Source organism: Labeo rohita, chromosome 16 (assembly GCF_022985175.1).
Source record: "Labeo rohita strain BAU-BD-2019 chromosome 16, IGBB_LRoh.1.0, whole genome shotgun sequence".
In the NCBI taxonomy this organism is placed as follows: Eukaryota; Metazoa; Chordata; class Actinopteri; order Cypriniformes; family Cyprinidae; genus Labeo; species Labeo rohita.
In genome coordinates, this window is record NC_066884.1 from 31,326,268 (window position 1) to 31,342,048 (window position 15,781).

The 15,781-nt window shown below is 36.4% G+C and overlaps 1 protein-coding gene across 1 annotated transcript; it reads left to right on the top strand.

The window, feature by feature from the left end:
• The first annotated feature begins 529 nt into the window (after positions 1–529).
• ndufb9 (NADH:ubiquinone oxidoreductase subunit B9) lies at positions 530–14,866 on the top strand. Its single transcript, XM_051132434.1, has 3 exons — positions 530–763; positions 4,568–4,681; positions 14,634–14,866. The coding sequence occupies exons 1-3, from the start codon at positions 638–640 to the stop codon at positions 14,763–14,765; spliced, it is 372 nt and encodes a 123-aa protein (XP_050988391.1). The 5' UTR covers positions 530–637; the 3' UTR covers positions 14,766–14,866.
• The last annotated feature ends 915 nt before the right edge of the window (positions 14,867–15,781 follow it).

The following is a 15,781-nucleotide window of genomic DNA, read 5'->3' on the forward strand; positions in this document are numbered from 1 at the left end:
ATCTAGAAAAGATGATGCTGTAATTGGCTATGACTAAACGCAAGATAGGTTAACCAGATCAAGACTCTTTTTTTTTTTTTTTTTTTTTCTTTTTGAGTAGCCTAAAGAAAACCCTGTACTTCGTTATTATTATTATTATTATTATTATATTCATTACCTGTGTGCACACAACATTACCAAATTGCAAACCTGGATTTAGTTGAATCAAATCAACGAACGAGTAAGTTGTGCATGCGATTTAGTAAAAGGAGTTGGATTTTGTGTTATTGTATTTGTATAGCACCGGAGCAAAGTTCAGGCTTGATGATAAACAAGATGTGCCACTTATTGGTCAAAAATAATGGACCATTTAATTGTACTTCTAGTGGTTTTATGTACAATTTTTCATCTTTAAAATGGCTTTAATTACTCATTGCTACAGTTGCTCTGATGCTCCCTGCTATGCTTAGCTCCTCCTTTTGTTATGCTTGGCCTCTTAATTGCTGCTTGCAGCTATATTCTTTGTATTATTATTGCATTATTGTCTTATTATTCCTAACTGTGCCATTTACAGTTTTTCTACTCTTTCAGGGATAAATATCGTTTCTATGCATGTTTGCTGCGAGCACGCTTTGATGAGAATAAACATGAGAAGGACATGGTGAAGGCCACCATGATGCTGAAGGCAGGTGAGGAGGAGTTCTGGGCCAATCAGCACCCGCAGCCTTACTTGTTCCCAGACTCACCTGGAGGAACATCCTATGAAAGATATGAGTGCTACAAAGTAAGTGACAAAGTAAAATATATGTTGTGTAAGTCTGTGGCCAGTTTTGCTGCTCTTTTCGTACAGGAATATCTGTTTAATTACATGCATAGGACCACTGTGGCAGAAGGGTTTTAAATAGAGGTCGACAGATGTATCGGTTTTGCCGATTAATCGGCACAGATAGCTTATTGGCAAAAATATCTGTTATTGGCAAAAATCCATGCCGATTTTTCCGGGCCGGGTCCGTTGCTGGAGCGGCTCAGAAATTCCTCATTATAACAGCAAAGTCCCTATATTCTTTATTATACAGCACAAAAGCGGCCTCTAGTGGCGGAAGTCACTGACAGCACATGCAGTTTGTTTAGACATGTGACGCTGCAAACTGCACAGAGCGGGACACCTTAAATGCGGATTTATCGACAACGAAACGGTGTACAGTATACTGTAGTGCATGTTTTCATATCATTACTAAGTGATGAATTTGCTGAGTAGATGCTGCGTTAGTGGAGAAAAGACAGCAGTATACTTTTGCCCATTTGGTGATCAAATAAACTCTTGTAGACTGCCACTTGAATCGAATGCAACACATCCAGTGTGTGAGATACCGGATAGCTCCGAGTTCTTCTAGACATGGTGCTGCACTTTTACCCATTGTGTGACTATCTAATATTTAAATTAAATAACCACAAATGTTCTGCAATAGAAACAGTTAAATTGTGAAAGTACACAATATCCATATGTATGTAATTTTAATACTATGGCCTTTGTGTAGATATTTAAAAATGGCCATCTTCAGCTTGACTGTTGATGTAATGGTAACACTTTACAATATGAGTCCATTTGTAACATTAAGATTGATAAAAGCTGTAGAATAGAAGTATTTTACCTTGAGTGTGTTCGTTTCAATATTTACTGATATATTTAAAAAGAAAAAAAATTAGTTGCTTTTGTTAATATTAATGAACAATGAACTAACGATAATGATCAATATATAATTGATAACATTTTTATTAATTTACAAAGTATGGTTCAGTAGGCTATTTTTTTTTTTTTAATAGTAGACCACTATTTATTTGCCGTTCAGTAGGCATTTTAAAAACTATTGGTCAGTTAATTGGTATCGGCCAGTGTGGTCCAACCTAGTTATCGGTATCTGTAAAATCCAATATCGGTCAACCTCTACTTTTAAAGGCATACACAATAAATAAATAAATAAATAAATAAATGCTGCTGCACATCTCCATTCAAACACCGTGTTATTTCGTTTATGAATGAATGTGCGGTTTTAAATTAATCTAGTGAGTCATTGATTCAATTTCCCATTCATAAAAACAGTAACTTGCTTTATTCCTGAATGAATCAGCTGTACGAATGAATCAAATGAATGATATTATTCAGTAATTGAATTGGTAACTTGCCGCCACCTACTGGCAAATTTAGTTTTATTTTCAAAGTATCTTCAGTTATTTAAATGATATTTAAATATTATTTAAATTCAATATTTCTGTATTTAAAATTTTATTTTTAAACATCAATCTCAACATTAATTTATGAATTTAATTGCACTCATGCCACCTCTGTGCCTCATTAAACATGAAAATACACCTACAAGCTAGGGCTGCACGATTAATCTTAAAAAAAAAAATCACGATCTCGATTCACACATAAATGCGATCTCATTTCTAAATGACGGCGATTCACTTCTGTGTATTTCCCTGCATTCAGATCATGCTGCATTCACGCGTTATTGGTCACACAATAACAAAGCACTATTAATTCACCAATCAATCATAAATCTCAATCACGTCTCCCCTTCTCCCTCATTGCCCACATTCCGCTGTTACTCACGTGAGGTGTAACAAGGCGGCAGACCTAAAGGGAGTCAGTTTGCTTTGTGGATTTGTAGTGGTCAGAGGGAAAAAAAAAAAATGAACCCCAGTGTGGAAAATCCTGGTGGCGATGGTGAGAGTGAGGATGTACTGTAACAATATTGGTACAGAAAAAACATGTTCCACACAGACCATTTATCCGCTCGGACCAAAGTTCAACCTGCTGCGCGAGCCCACTAGAGAAGATTCATTTATTATCTCGATGTGGCGCGGACACGCCTGGAAAACCCGAGCCAGCTGCCTCGCACCTGCATTTGAAATAACCAACTTCAGCGCGCAAAAGTCGCGAGCACTAAACAGTGCAGTGAGATCCAGTGTGAAACACTTGTTATTTATATAATGGTATATAATTCTAGTATGTATGTATTTGTGATTAAGCTATAGCATGTGTGCATTTATACTGCATGTTTTTAGACTACCGTCATACAAATAGGCTACCTATAAAACGATGTAGTTATATTTTTACCATGGTATTGAGGTACCATTATGTGTGGTTTTAACTGTTTACCATGATTTAAAATGTATGCTTGCTACAATTTTTACAGATGTTACTGATTGATAATGAAGAAAAATTTACCTCTGCATCCTCAAGCTACTATCAAATGTGTATTTCCAAGAGACAAAAAAGTGATATTGTTGTTATTATTATTATTATTATTATTATTATTATATTATGATTATTATTATCATCATCATTATCAGACAACCCAAACCTGTTTCTTGATTTGAAACAATACAGACCTATGGCCTGCTTTATTTTATTATTGGTTTATTTATTATTATTACTTTTATTCTCTTTAAGGGGTCTAAAATAAAGAAAAGACACTTTTTTTTTTTTTTTTTTTTTTTTTTACTCCAACACTTTTTTTTGTACTTAAGAGCAGTAAATTTTGGTCAAAAAAAAATGAGAATCGTGTAAGAGAATCGTGATCTCAATTCCCATGGAGAAAAATCGTGATCCACATTTTAGCAAGAATCGTGCAGCCCTACTACAAGCCACTTTTGTGTTCTTCTACGCCAAATCTGTAGTACAAATAAATTTTATTTAACAGATTAACGGATTTCATTTGATTGGTAACTTATTATTGTACTTGTTCTTATTCTCGTTTTAACTAGAAATTTTAAAAAGCTTAAAAAATGTAATTTAAAAAAATTTACATAAAAAATGACTTACTTTTAATAAAGTTAGAAAAATGCCATTACAAATGTAAAAACTAAATTCCTGTGTAAATCACTTCGAGTCAAATATCACCTCATAATACTTTTCTCCTAAAAAAAAAAAGAAAAAAAAAAGGGTAGAGCTCTGTAGACATCTCTGTTTTGCGTATGGCAATAAACAGAGGAGAAAGCAACATGAGTAAGCGTGAGAGGACAATAAATCAAAGTCTGCAATCTATGATCGCGTGCAGTTGCTGAGGATCGTGAAAGGATGTAGTCGCTTTCTTATGCGTGCTGTTTTGCCGGTTTCACTTTTGCTTTTGAAATTTCACGTTTAACAAGGAGAGGAGAGGATGGATGGGGGGGCATGGCCCGTGAATTTATGATCATGGAACAGAGCAAAGGTGTTCCTGACAGGACACTGCTTTCGACACAGCCGATCGCACGCAAAATGGCTGGGGATATTGTAATAGATGCCTGTCAGTCTATGGCGGTGGGCGGGGCTACCGAAATATGATGTCATTTTGCAGGCAGTCTCCAAAGTGCTTGTTTTTTGATCCTGGTTTGATTTTATGAAGATTTTTTATCATTCTGAGATGGCTTTGGAGACACAATTCCAACGCACATTTCTGTCCAAATACAATTTGTTGACAATCGGTTGGGTGGAGCTAATGAATCTCATTAAAAGAACAGTAAAAAGACCAGAGGCTACATGATTTGTAATGTCATTTTCAGTTATTAATTACCTTTACACTTACTTTTTCTGCTTTTCTAGGTTCCTGAATGGTGTCTAGATCATTGGCATCCCTCAGAGAAAGCCATGTACCCTGATTACTTTGCTAAGAGGGAACAGTGGAAAAAGCTGCGGGTTCAGACATGGGACAGAGAGGTATGCATGATTATGGCTTTCTGTGGCCTTGTGTACATTAAACAGATGCTTTGCTTCAAGGTTGCTGAATGAGACCTTCATCATACTCATGACAACTTAAATGACATCAACTATTTTTTCCAGTGGTCAAGTACAACTGAATAGGGGTGGGACAATAAATCGATGTGCCGAATTATCGCGATATTTCCGGCCGCAAGACATTTATTTATATATATTTTTTTAAACATACAAAAAATCTAAATTCATACGTACATGAAGATGAACAGCTATCAGCATGGACCGCACCGATCACAAATCCCTCCAGAATTTTTTTCGTGAATTTTGTGGTGGTAATTTCCAAAAATTTTGCACAAAATTTGCAATGTTTTTTTTGTTTTTTTTTTATAGTTATGATAGCACAATTATCAGATTGTATTATGTTAGATTCACAATAGTCTTAAATGACACAAAGAACAAACAAAATGTATGATGTTTGTTTATTTTGCTAAGAAACAAATGACAACAGGACAGACAAGTACAATAAAAAGGTAGATAAAAACTGCTGCTACTGTTGTTTCATGAATTTTAAGAAACTACAGTAGGCTTACAGCAGGGGTCTCCAACCTCTTTTACACCACAGACCGGTTACGGTTTGAAAATATTCTCGTGGACCAGGGGGGGATTATAGGCCTGAAATTAAAATTAAGACAATTAGACAGTTATATACCGTTATCAGCACATGTTGAAGTAGATTAGTGAAAGAATATGCAGCGTGAATGCAGCGCTAGAAAACTTTCACTTTCTGTATAGTGACTTGTAAAGTTAAAACTGAACTATTTCTGTTTTGTTTCTTCTTCTTTTTTTTTTTAAATAGCTTGAACGTGTAAATTAGCAAATTAATCTGCAAAATCACGACAAATGGTGGGGTCTTGACCTGGTCCGTATCAAGGATCGACTGGGATCCGTTTAAGCCTTAATAGGCTATATGACAGATCAGAGCCAATGCTTCAGGGAAATTGCTTTGCCGGTCCAATGGCAGACTCCAGCGAAAGTTTTGTTCACTGTTTCACACACACCAATCAATGTTTATTTTATTATTATTGTCTTTTTTTTTTTTTTTTTTTTTTTTTTTTTTTGAGACCTTCATTTTTGCGATTATTTTGCGGTGAAATGGCAAATATGCAGGATCGCAAAAAAATGAGACATGTTGCTGATTTTGCGTTTGATTCAGCGATCACTGAATCGCGGAAAACTGGAGGGTCTGGATCACGTTATTATTGTGCATATTTAGTCCATGAGTAGCCTAACTGCTCAGCTCGGATCGCAGGTGGATTTCCCTCACTATGTAAGTGAGAGTGAGAGAGCAGCGCCGTCGCGTCCAGTTTTATGTGAACTCTCCCTTCTTTATCAGATATTACAAGTGCGCATTATGCAATGTGTGAGCTGTGGGCACCGACCGGCAGAAACATAAATCTGCATGGACGACGAAACAAAACCTTGTCAGAGCTGTAACGTGGCACGGAAGTGTGCAGTGTATGTGCTTGCTGCGCGTCCACATTTGAAATGGTGAACTTGAGCATGCAAAAGATGCTATGTGAACTGATATTTTGTTTTTCCTGTGTGTCGTGTGCGGGGCTCTGTTTTCATGATGAGAGAAGAGGAAATGTTGAGAAAGCAGTCCTGGTAAATTTAGAAATGTACCATATATATGTGTGTATATATATGTGTGTATATGTGTAAAGGAAACTGTTTTTGAAGTTAGGGGGAATGCTAGTCCACTATGGAACTCCAGAAAAAAGTGTGTCAGGAGTTAATTAGTTAAAATTGGTGCTAAACATACGCACATGAATTACACGCGCATTACTTCTCCACATTGTATGAACTGAGGTAACCTGCAATTTCCACCCCTACAACTGAAGTCAATTTGTATGTTCTTTAAGTCACCATGAAATCAACCTGCACTGCCATTTTTGTTAGAAAGAAAAACACTCTTGCTAATAGATTTATATTTTATACAATGTAGTGATTTTTACTCAGTTGTGCTGCACAAATCAGAAGATTATTATGGAGGCAGCTAAGGTTGAGGGAGGAATTTGCAGCATTACTTACTAAACTAAAATTCCATTTCATTAACAAGGTGAGAACTAGACCCGTTTATAAATCTAAGGTAACACTTTATGGTAACACTTTATTTTAAGGTGTCATAATACAAATTACCTAATTAGGTACTTAATAGTAGCTGTTGTACTTGCGTGAAACAAAATGTACTTGCCATGTAACTAAGTTATAGAACAGCCTGTAATTAGGGCCTGAGCACTGCAGTGCGAGGACCCTATTGGAATTGCTCCGTTTCTTCTTCTTCTCCAAAGTGAATTGCATTTTTGAGGGCCTAAACATATTCGAAAACTCACAAAACTTTGCATATGCGTCAGACCTGGCGAAAATTTACATCTGATATGGGTTTCAGAAGTGGGTGTGGCAAAATGGCTCGATAGCGCCACCTATAAAATTTCAACGGAGTGCGCCTTGAGCTATGTTTCACGTACGTGTACAAAACTCTGTACACACATGTAACGCACCAATACCTACAAAAAAGTATTCTTGCACAACATCCGAAACCCAACAGGAAGTCTGTTATATTGAATTGCCTCATATTTTAACGAACTCCTCCTACAGTTTTAATCCGATCATCTTCAAATTTACTGAGTGTTATCATAAGGCCTTTGCGATACTAAATTGTAAAGATCATGAGTTTTTGCCAAGGGGTGTGTACCTTGCGGCCTGACAAAGTTTGATGTTTCCATGAAAAGGAAGTTGCTGTAACTCAGGTAAACAATGTCTGATCTGCCTCAAACTTCACACGTTTGATAAGAGTCATGTCCTGAACACACGTCAGTGCCCATATTCAGTTATAGTTATAGCGCCACCTGATGACAACAGGAAGTGATGTTTAACACCGTTATAGACTCCTAGCAACCAGTGTTAATTTTGACAGGCATTTTTGATTAGTCTTAGTCTTTCTTAAGACTAAAATGCTTAATAGTCTTAGTCACATTTTAGTCATTTGAGTCTTTCATAGTTTTAGTTGACGAAAAGTCATTGCATTTTTGTCAACTTTTAGTCATTACTTTTAGTCAAACTGAAGTTACCAGCATTTATTTTGGTAGCTATTTTAGTCTTCAAACAAAAATAATCATTAATTCTTTAGACAAAAATCAAAGCTTATGATACATTTGAATCAAGGATTGAATTTGGGAAAACTTTTCATTTATTGGGAACTTGCTAAAAACATGCTCAAACATGCTAGCAACACTTACTAAGTGCTAAAGCATGTTGTTAAAGCCATGAAACAGGAAGTTGTTGTAATTCATGCAAACAATCTCCAGTCTGCCCCAAACTTTACATGTTTGATAAGAGTCCTTGCCTGAAGATGTCTACATGCCTATATTCGGTTATAGTCATAGCGCCACCTGTTGGCAACCAGAAGTGATATGTTTAACACTGTAATGGACTATTAAAAACGCAGCAAAATATGCCATTTTGTGCTAAACATGCTGGCAGCACTTACTAAGTGCTAATGCATGCTATTAATGCCATGAAAGACGAATTTGTTGTAACTCATGCATGCCGTGTAAAATCTGCCCCAAACTTCACCTGTTCAGTAAGAGTCCTGACCTGAACACATGTGAAGGCCAATATTTAGTTGCAATCATAGCGCCACCTGCTGGCAACATGAAATGGCTTGTTTTACACTTACTTAAACATGCAGTGGCCGATCTGCTCCAAACCACTTGTTCAATAAGAGTCCTGACCTCAATACATGTAAAGGCCAATATTCAGTTATGATGATAGCGCCACCTGCTGGCAACAGGAAATGACTTGTTTTACACTAACTCAAACATGCAATGTCCGACATGTTTTACATTTACATTAATGACTGACATATTCTTCCTATATTTACTATATTAAAAGCATACTGCCCACCGTTCTCTGTTTTCCTAAAGCCACCGGTCGGCGGTGAGCCCAGGTGTGAGGGCCCTTTCATCACTGCTTGCACCTTTAATTACAGTTTGTAATTATGTAATATAATGTAATAGGCAGCTACTGTTACACAGCTACATATGTAACCAAAAGATTGTTATATATGTGTTGCACACTTTATACAACATAATTAAAAATGTGAATACACTTAAAATAAAGTGTATTAGGATTGTACTTAAGTGTACTTCATGTGTATCTACACTGTACACCTTATCCAGCTGCACATTAGTTTGATTTAACCCACCAATACACAGTTTAAATACATCTAATACCTTTCTAATTACATTAAAATTACGGAATATTACACAGGCATAAGCTACTTAAAATAAAGTGTATCAAGATTGTGCTTAGGTGCACAAGTAGCTGTCTAACAGACTTGGCCTGTTACACATGTGTAACAGTAGCTGCCTATTACATCTACATGATTACAAACTGTAATTACGGTTCCATAACTTAATTATATGACAAGTACAATTTGTTTCATGTAAGTACAATGGCTTCTACTAAGTACTTAATTAGGTAATTACTCTGTTTTATGGACACGTTAAAATAAAGTGTTAACGATTGGAACTCTGCTTTGTTTACAAAACAATTACCAGGGAAACCGCTGTTTCAGCCGCTCCAAAAGCGCATTCTGCTGGCAGAGAATATATTTGCATTTTCAATAAGCCCATCTTCGGCAACATGTTTTTGTTGTTATTCACATGTTTTTGTTTTTTTTTTTTTTAAATATATATACATGTATATTTTTATTTATTTATTTATTTATTTTTATGCAGCAACTCTGAGCACTTTCCATTTTCTTTATCCTGGCTGAAACACTTCTGTTTCAATCTATGAAAATAATCAGTTTATGTTATAGTTAAGTTATAGTTAAGTTTAAGATATTAATATTAATTAGTCTGAGTCTGAGAGGCTTATGTTTATTTGACAGTGATTTCACATTTCATGTTTGTATGAAGGCTAAATACTAGGGATGTGACGAGATCTTACATTTTGTCTTTTTCAGCTGAATAAAAGGCTATTTTCCCTATATATTTCATCATTGAGGATTTCTTAAGAAAAGTTTAAAAATCTTGTTTCTTTCTCGTGAACCCAGTCTTGTGTCTCGTCTCGTCTCGTGGGATAAGTGTCTTGTCACACCCCTACTAAATAGAAATAAAAGGTGAACATTAAAGCCTTTTGTGGTGAATTTTGCTTTCGTTATGATTCTTGGATCACGTGTCAATTAATGTGTGATTGAGTACATTGCATAAGAAAGATTGGTGGGATCTCTAACTTGTAGAACCTCTTACTGTATTATCAACACAAGGCTGCCTCAAAAGCTGGAGACTCGGACTTGGTATTTGTTACTGTCTCTCTGGATGGGAGACTTAGAACTTTGGTTGTCCTGTTAGTGTCACTTCTTTTGCAAGTAGCAGACTCAGAACAAGGAATGTCTTTTGGAAGGGTACCTTTATCCCTTTCCGATGAGGAGGAGATTGCAATTTGGCGCTTCTCCATTTCCGTGCTGTGATTGGCTGGTTCCATCAGAGTGGGGGGCAGTCATGAGGTGGCCCGCCCTTCTTTCCTCCTGTGGAATTTATTTGCATAGTCCAAACACAAAGTTAGAAAAGAGTCACTGAAGTTTTACCAGTGCATTTCTCACTTTTCAAAACCATAACCAGAATGTGTTTGGCAATGTTACGAACACATTAAGTCCAAACATGATGGGATTAGATTGAACTGTCATGCATACATTCATTTGTCAATTAACAGCTGAGTTTGTGTAAGATGTTGCACACCACATCGCTGTCACTAAGAATACTTATTTCTCTGAATAAGTATAAGATGTGTGTGTTGTAGTGTGCATCAGTTTTAGGGTTTAAAAACCTAGTTATCATTGGATTTGGATGAATCTTTGTGATCTCCCTCTGTTTCACCCAATGCTGCTCCATCTGGAGGTCCTAAGGAATTTTTATGGTCAGTCACAGGCCAAACCCTTAGGAATCAGTCTCAAGGTGGCTGAAGGGCAGAAACTGCAGTTTGACCAATAGGAAGTTCTGTCCTTCCCAGGCTTTGTACCAAAGGTGGTCTTCTTCCCCTCTAAGAGATGTCTGGCTGTTGTCCTGGCATCTTTATCTGATGGCGTTGGACAGTTTGCTTATGCTAACCCCGCCCCTCTCTTCTCTCTGTGGAATGACGATCTTGTTTACTTTAGCCGCATTTAGCTGCGTTTATCCGATAAACTTCCTAACTACCACATTATAAGGAAAAGGCGATCGCAAAGATTCAAAAAACAAAACAAAAAAAAAGCTTATACACACTTCTGCTGTAAGTGAAGCTGGATCATGAATGATTCGCGCAAACATAGACGGATATATGTAGATCGGGAGGCGCATTCCATTCACAAACAAATGTAATCTACTGCATCTTCAGCGGCTCTGATGTCGGGAGTATATGACGACCACTGTGTTCGTTATTACATCCAGCAACACAACACCTCAATCGCTCAATCTGAGATATTCTTGTCTAACTTGCATCCCTGCTTCGGCATCGAAAAACAAGGAACGTTACTGGACTGTGACAGCTCATGTCTATCAGCTATTGTGGGAGTGGCCTCTGTGGGTATGACTGCACACCGACAGATATCTGAGAACGGCTCGATTTGAAAAAAAATATAATTTTTACAGATAAATTAAAAACCACTGCATGGATTTTTATCATTATAGGGTAGATTTGTACATACACTGCCAACACACATTAATCTTCAAACAACATGAAAAAGTGAACTTAGCATCCGATGACCCCTTTAACTGATGTCAACAGTAATTATTTTGTAGAAAGATGGAGGCCTGTCTGAAAAGTAAATAAGCTCACTTTGTCTAAACAGCAATGATTTTTGGATTTATAAGGGCTTGATTTATAATGTCTGGATGCTTCAGCGCTGTGTCACGTCCGTAACATTTTAAAGATTACGTTTATATCATATAGTAATTATTAATGCAATTAACTTGAAACTTTCTGTACAAAGCCAACTTATGGCCATGCTAATTATGACCAACAGCTCATCTCTATTTTTTGCTCTTATCAACCATATAATGCGTTACGGACACTTCATGTTAAATCTTATACCGGCACGCATGTTTACCAAGTTGCTGATGACTAATAGCCTACTGTGTAGGTCTATACTGCTGTAATCTGTTTCAGGCTTTCCGTATCATAACATTTTAGAAATTAATTAATTCTAACATTTTAGAAATTGCATTCTCAAGAGAACATCAAGGAGGTTTAGCTAAGACTGCATCTGCTGTGCAGGTCAGAAATACACAGACAGACTAAAGGACAGATCACTAAAACTTTTTCAAATGTCATAATGTTTATGTCATCATATCGTCTTTAAACCTTTCACATAATTTGTGTCGCTGTAGCAAGATGTGCGTGCAAGAGATATGCTGTGGATTAACATCATTCATTCTTATTTTCTTCATTACAAATCTTGTTTGGTGTTATTTTGTATAATTGCATGTTGAAAATAATTCACTATGTTATGCAGATGCAAAATGTGAAACTGTAATCTTTTTCGCAGTCTAGCTTTTTATAAATATTTATATTTGTACAATGTATATTTAGCAACTTAACCTGTTTTGTATCCTTATTTAATGCATAAGCGGTTTATTAAAACAAGTTTATGAGAGTCATTAAAACAAGTTTCAACAACAACATCAACGAATTGGAGTGGCATCGGCATCAGCCCATTATTATAGCCTACAATTGTTATACTACATCTATTTTATTTATTTTAGTGCGGATCCCACACTCTAGTGTTAACCTAATATAAATGTGCTCTAAGCTATTATTCATGTTCAAATGTTTGTTCGAAAAATGATTAATGCTCAAGCATGACAGGGAGGAGCCCGCGTGATCACTTGCATTGTTTTTCTCATAATAAAACAAACTGGTTGTAAAATTAGGGTGCCTTATAGAAATTAATATAATATCTTATAGAAATAAATATAAAGAAAGCTTGTCTACTTTTAGCAAACCAATTCAAAACGAAATCAAATAGGCTACTAGCCTACCCGATTATGTAATCTTTGAATGCATTTCTCTCTCCAGTGGAGATTTCGTGAATTCCGCTTTATTGATTTATTATTTTTTTTCCTCTGAAACACAAAAAAAAAATTTCAAAATCAAGCCCCTGGCCCTGTAAGGTCCCACGTGCAAGTGCCCTTTCGGTCCAGTCTATGTGCCCCCCGGTCCGCGATTTCTAGCGAGTAACGCCATTTCGCCCCTGTCCCTCCAGAGGTCTGTGCACTCCACTGCTTTTCGCTATCTGTGTTGCATGCATGTAGAGTGCATGTTCGGCGCGCATGCTGTGGGTTTATAATTTATTTATTTTTTCTAAATATTTTTTTTTTCATTACACATCTTATTTGGTTTCATTTCGTATCATTGCATAGTAAAATTCACTTTATGCAGACGCAAAACGTGAATCTGCAGTCTTATTCGCAGTTTTATAAATATTTGTACAATCGGCCTGTTCTATATTTGGAATGTTACGTAACCTGTTTGTATCTTAGTTATTTAATGCATAAGCAAGACATTAAAACATTTTTTCAGCGGCATCCATTTAATCTTAAGAACTATGATCAATGAATTTGAGCGGCGTTGGTCAGTTAGATCAACGTCAAATAGCCTTCAATTTATAGGTTATAACTGCACCTGTCTGGGATGTAGACTGGTGAGGATTTATTTTAATGTGTATTCCAAAATGTATCATATACGTATTATAGCTATACGTATTTATACGTGTGCTTGAATATAAAATATATTGAAGCTCATTATGATTTGTAGGCCTATTGATGAGAGATGTCACATCCTTAACATTGATTTTTCCTGTGAAACACAAAAACGAAAATTTAATTAAATTTAAAGCTGCAAGCACCGATGACAGGGCCCTCGTACCCGGGCTCACTACCGACCGGTGGCTTTAGGAAAACAGAGAACGGTGGGCAGTATGCTTTTAATATAGTAAATATAGGAAGAACATTTCAGTCATTAATGTAAATGTAAAACATGTAAACATGTTAAATGTAGAACAAGTTACATCCTTTTGCCAGCAGTTGGCACTATGATTGAAACTTGAATATTAGCCTTAAGATATGTTCAGGCCAGTACACTTATCAAACGTGAAGTTTGGAGCAGATCGGACATTGCATGTTTAAGTTAGTGTAAAACAAGTCATTTCCTATTGCCAGCAGGTGGCACTATGATTGTAACAGAATATAGGCCTTTACATGTGTTCAGGTCAGGACTCTTATCGAAAAAGTAAAGTTTGGGGCAGATTGGACATTGCATGTCTGAGTTACAGTAACTTCTGGTTTCATTGCATTAATATCATGCTTTAGCAATTAGCTAAGGGTTGCTAACATGTTTCTAGCATTGCTAAATGTGCCATTGCTTTTAAAAATATATATTTATTTCAACAATAAAAAAATAAAATTCAATTAAGGAGTCAGTGTCTCAATTCATAAAGACTTGTTTCAATATTGGAATCTCCTGAATGAATGATTCAGTGACAAATGACAAATACAGATTTCACATCTTAAGTGTCAATGGAGCATGAGCAGTGCGTGTTTTGTCGCCGCCCATATCAGTGAATGACAGCGTTCACATCGGACCCATGATGATGACCAACCCTCTGATTCATTAACATGGACTGCGACAAAACGTGCTTCTCACGCTCCACTGACACTCGCGATATTTCTTTTTTTTCCTTCTGATATAACATTTTTGGTATTGCTTTAAGTACTAACTGACAGAACAGCTTCCTCAGAAACCAAATATTAAGTCTGATTTCAGCCAGTAAATCAGCACTTGTTAATCAGAATAATTTGTGAATGCTAAAATAAATCTTAATGATCTTCTAAAATTTGAATTTCTTTTAAAGGTCCAGCAGCTGCAGACTGAAACTCCTGCTGACGGCCCTAAATCTGAGGCTCTGCCCCCGGCCCGCAAGGCAGGAGACTTCCCACCTCTGTGGTGGCAGTTTGTCACTCGTCCCAGAGAGCGTCCCATGTAAGGATATGTGCAGAAGATAATTTAAAATAGGTGTCTGAAACAGCCCTGTGTTTGTCAAACTCCACTATGACTTTAATCCTAATTAAAGTATTATGCAAATCACTTCCCTTTGCTGTTGTTGTTTTTTTCTTTTTTTTTGTCTTATGTAGTTCTTACATGAATGGTGCTGGATGATGGGTTATATTTTATGCAATCTGCTAGCAGTCGCATTAATACATGGCACAAGCTGATGTGCCTTCCCTGCTACTGCAGCCAATGAGCTTGCTTGCTTTCAGTGTAAGGACACAAATAAAGTTTGCCGTCAATATGTTAAAGCTTTACAGAGATACAGCCTCATTCAGAGGCTGAGATACAGAGATACAGTCATTTTGGCATCATGCCTCACATTTTTTGCAGTGCTGTATGAAAACTGTTGTGTCTACCAACATGAAATCCATAACAGTCTGAAGATGATCTGACTCAAATGTGGTAAAAATCAGACGAACAGTCTCAGAGGAGTGTGGGGGAAAAAAAAAAAAAAATTATAAAGAAAATTAAAATGGAAGTTATGTTCAAAATTGGTATTTATGTTCTCAGCATGACCCAAAGATTATTTTGAGTCCAGTTTCATTACAATAGGCTTGTTTAATGAAAATTATTAGCATTTTTTTTTTTTTTTTTAATTTCATTATAAATGGATGTTTTAATGGATGGTTTATCACTTTTGACCGATTGATGAATTGATGTGGTGTGGTCAGTGTCAAGTGACAATGGCACATAAAAAGTTTGGTCTCAATATGTCAAAGCTTTGCAGATATACAGCCTCAGAAAAATCATGACCTGTAGAATTTTACATTTTGGTGTTCATTCCACTTTGCATGAGCCAAGGAATCAGAGGGAAAAAAAGAATTTTGCTTCTAAAAATGTATGGTTCAAAAGTTATTAGCATAAACATGAGTGAAATTTTGGGCAAGTGGTGGCAATAGTGTTTGCGTTAGATTCCAAACATACTATGGTTAATGTTGAGACTGTCCTCTA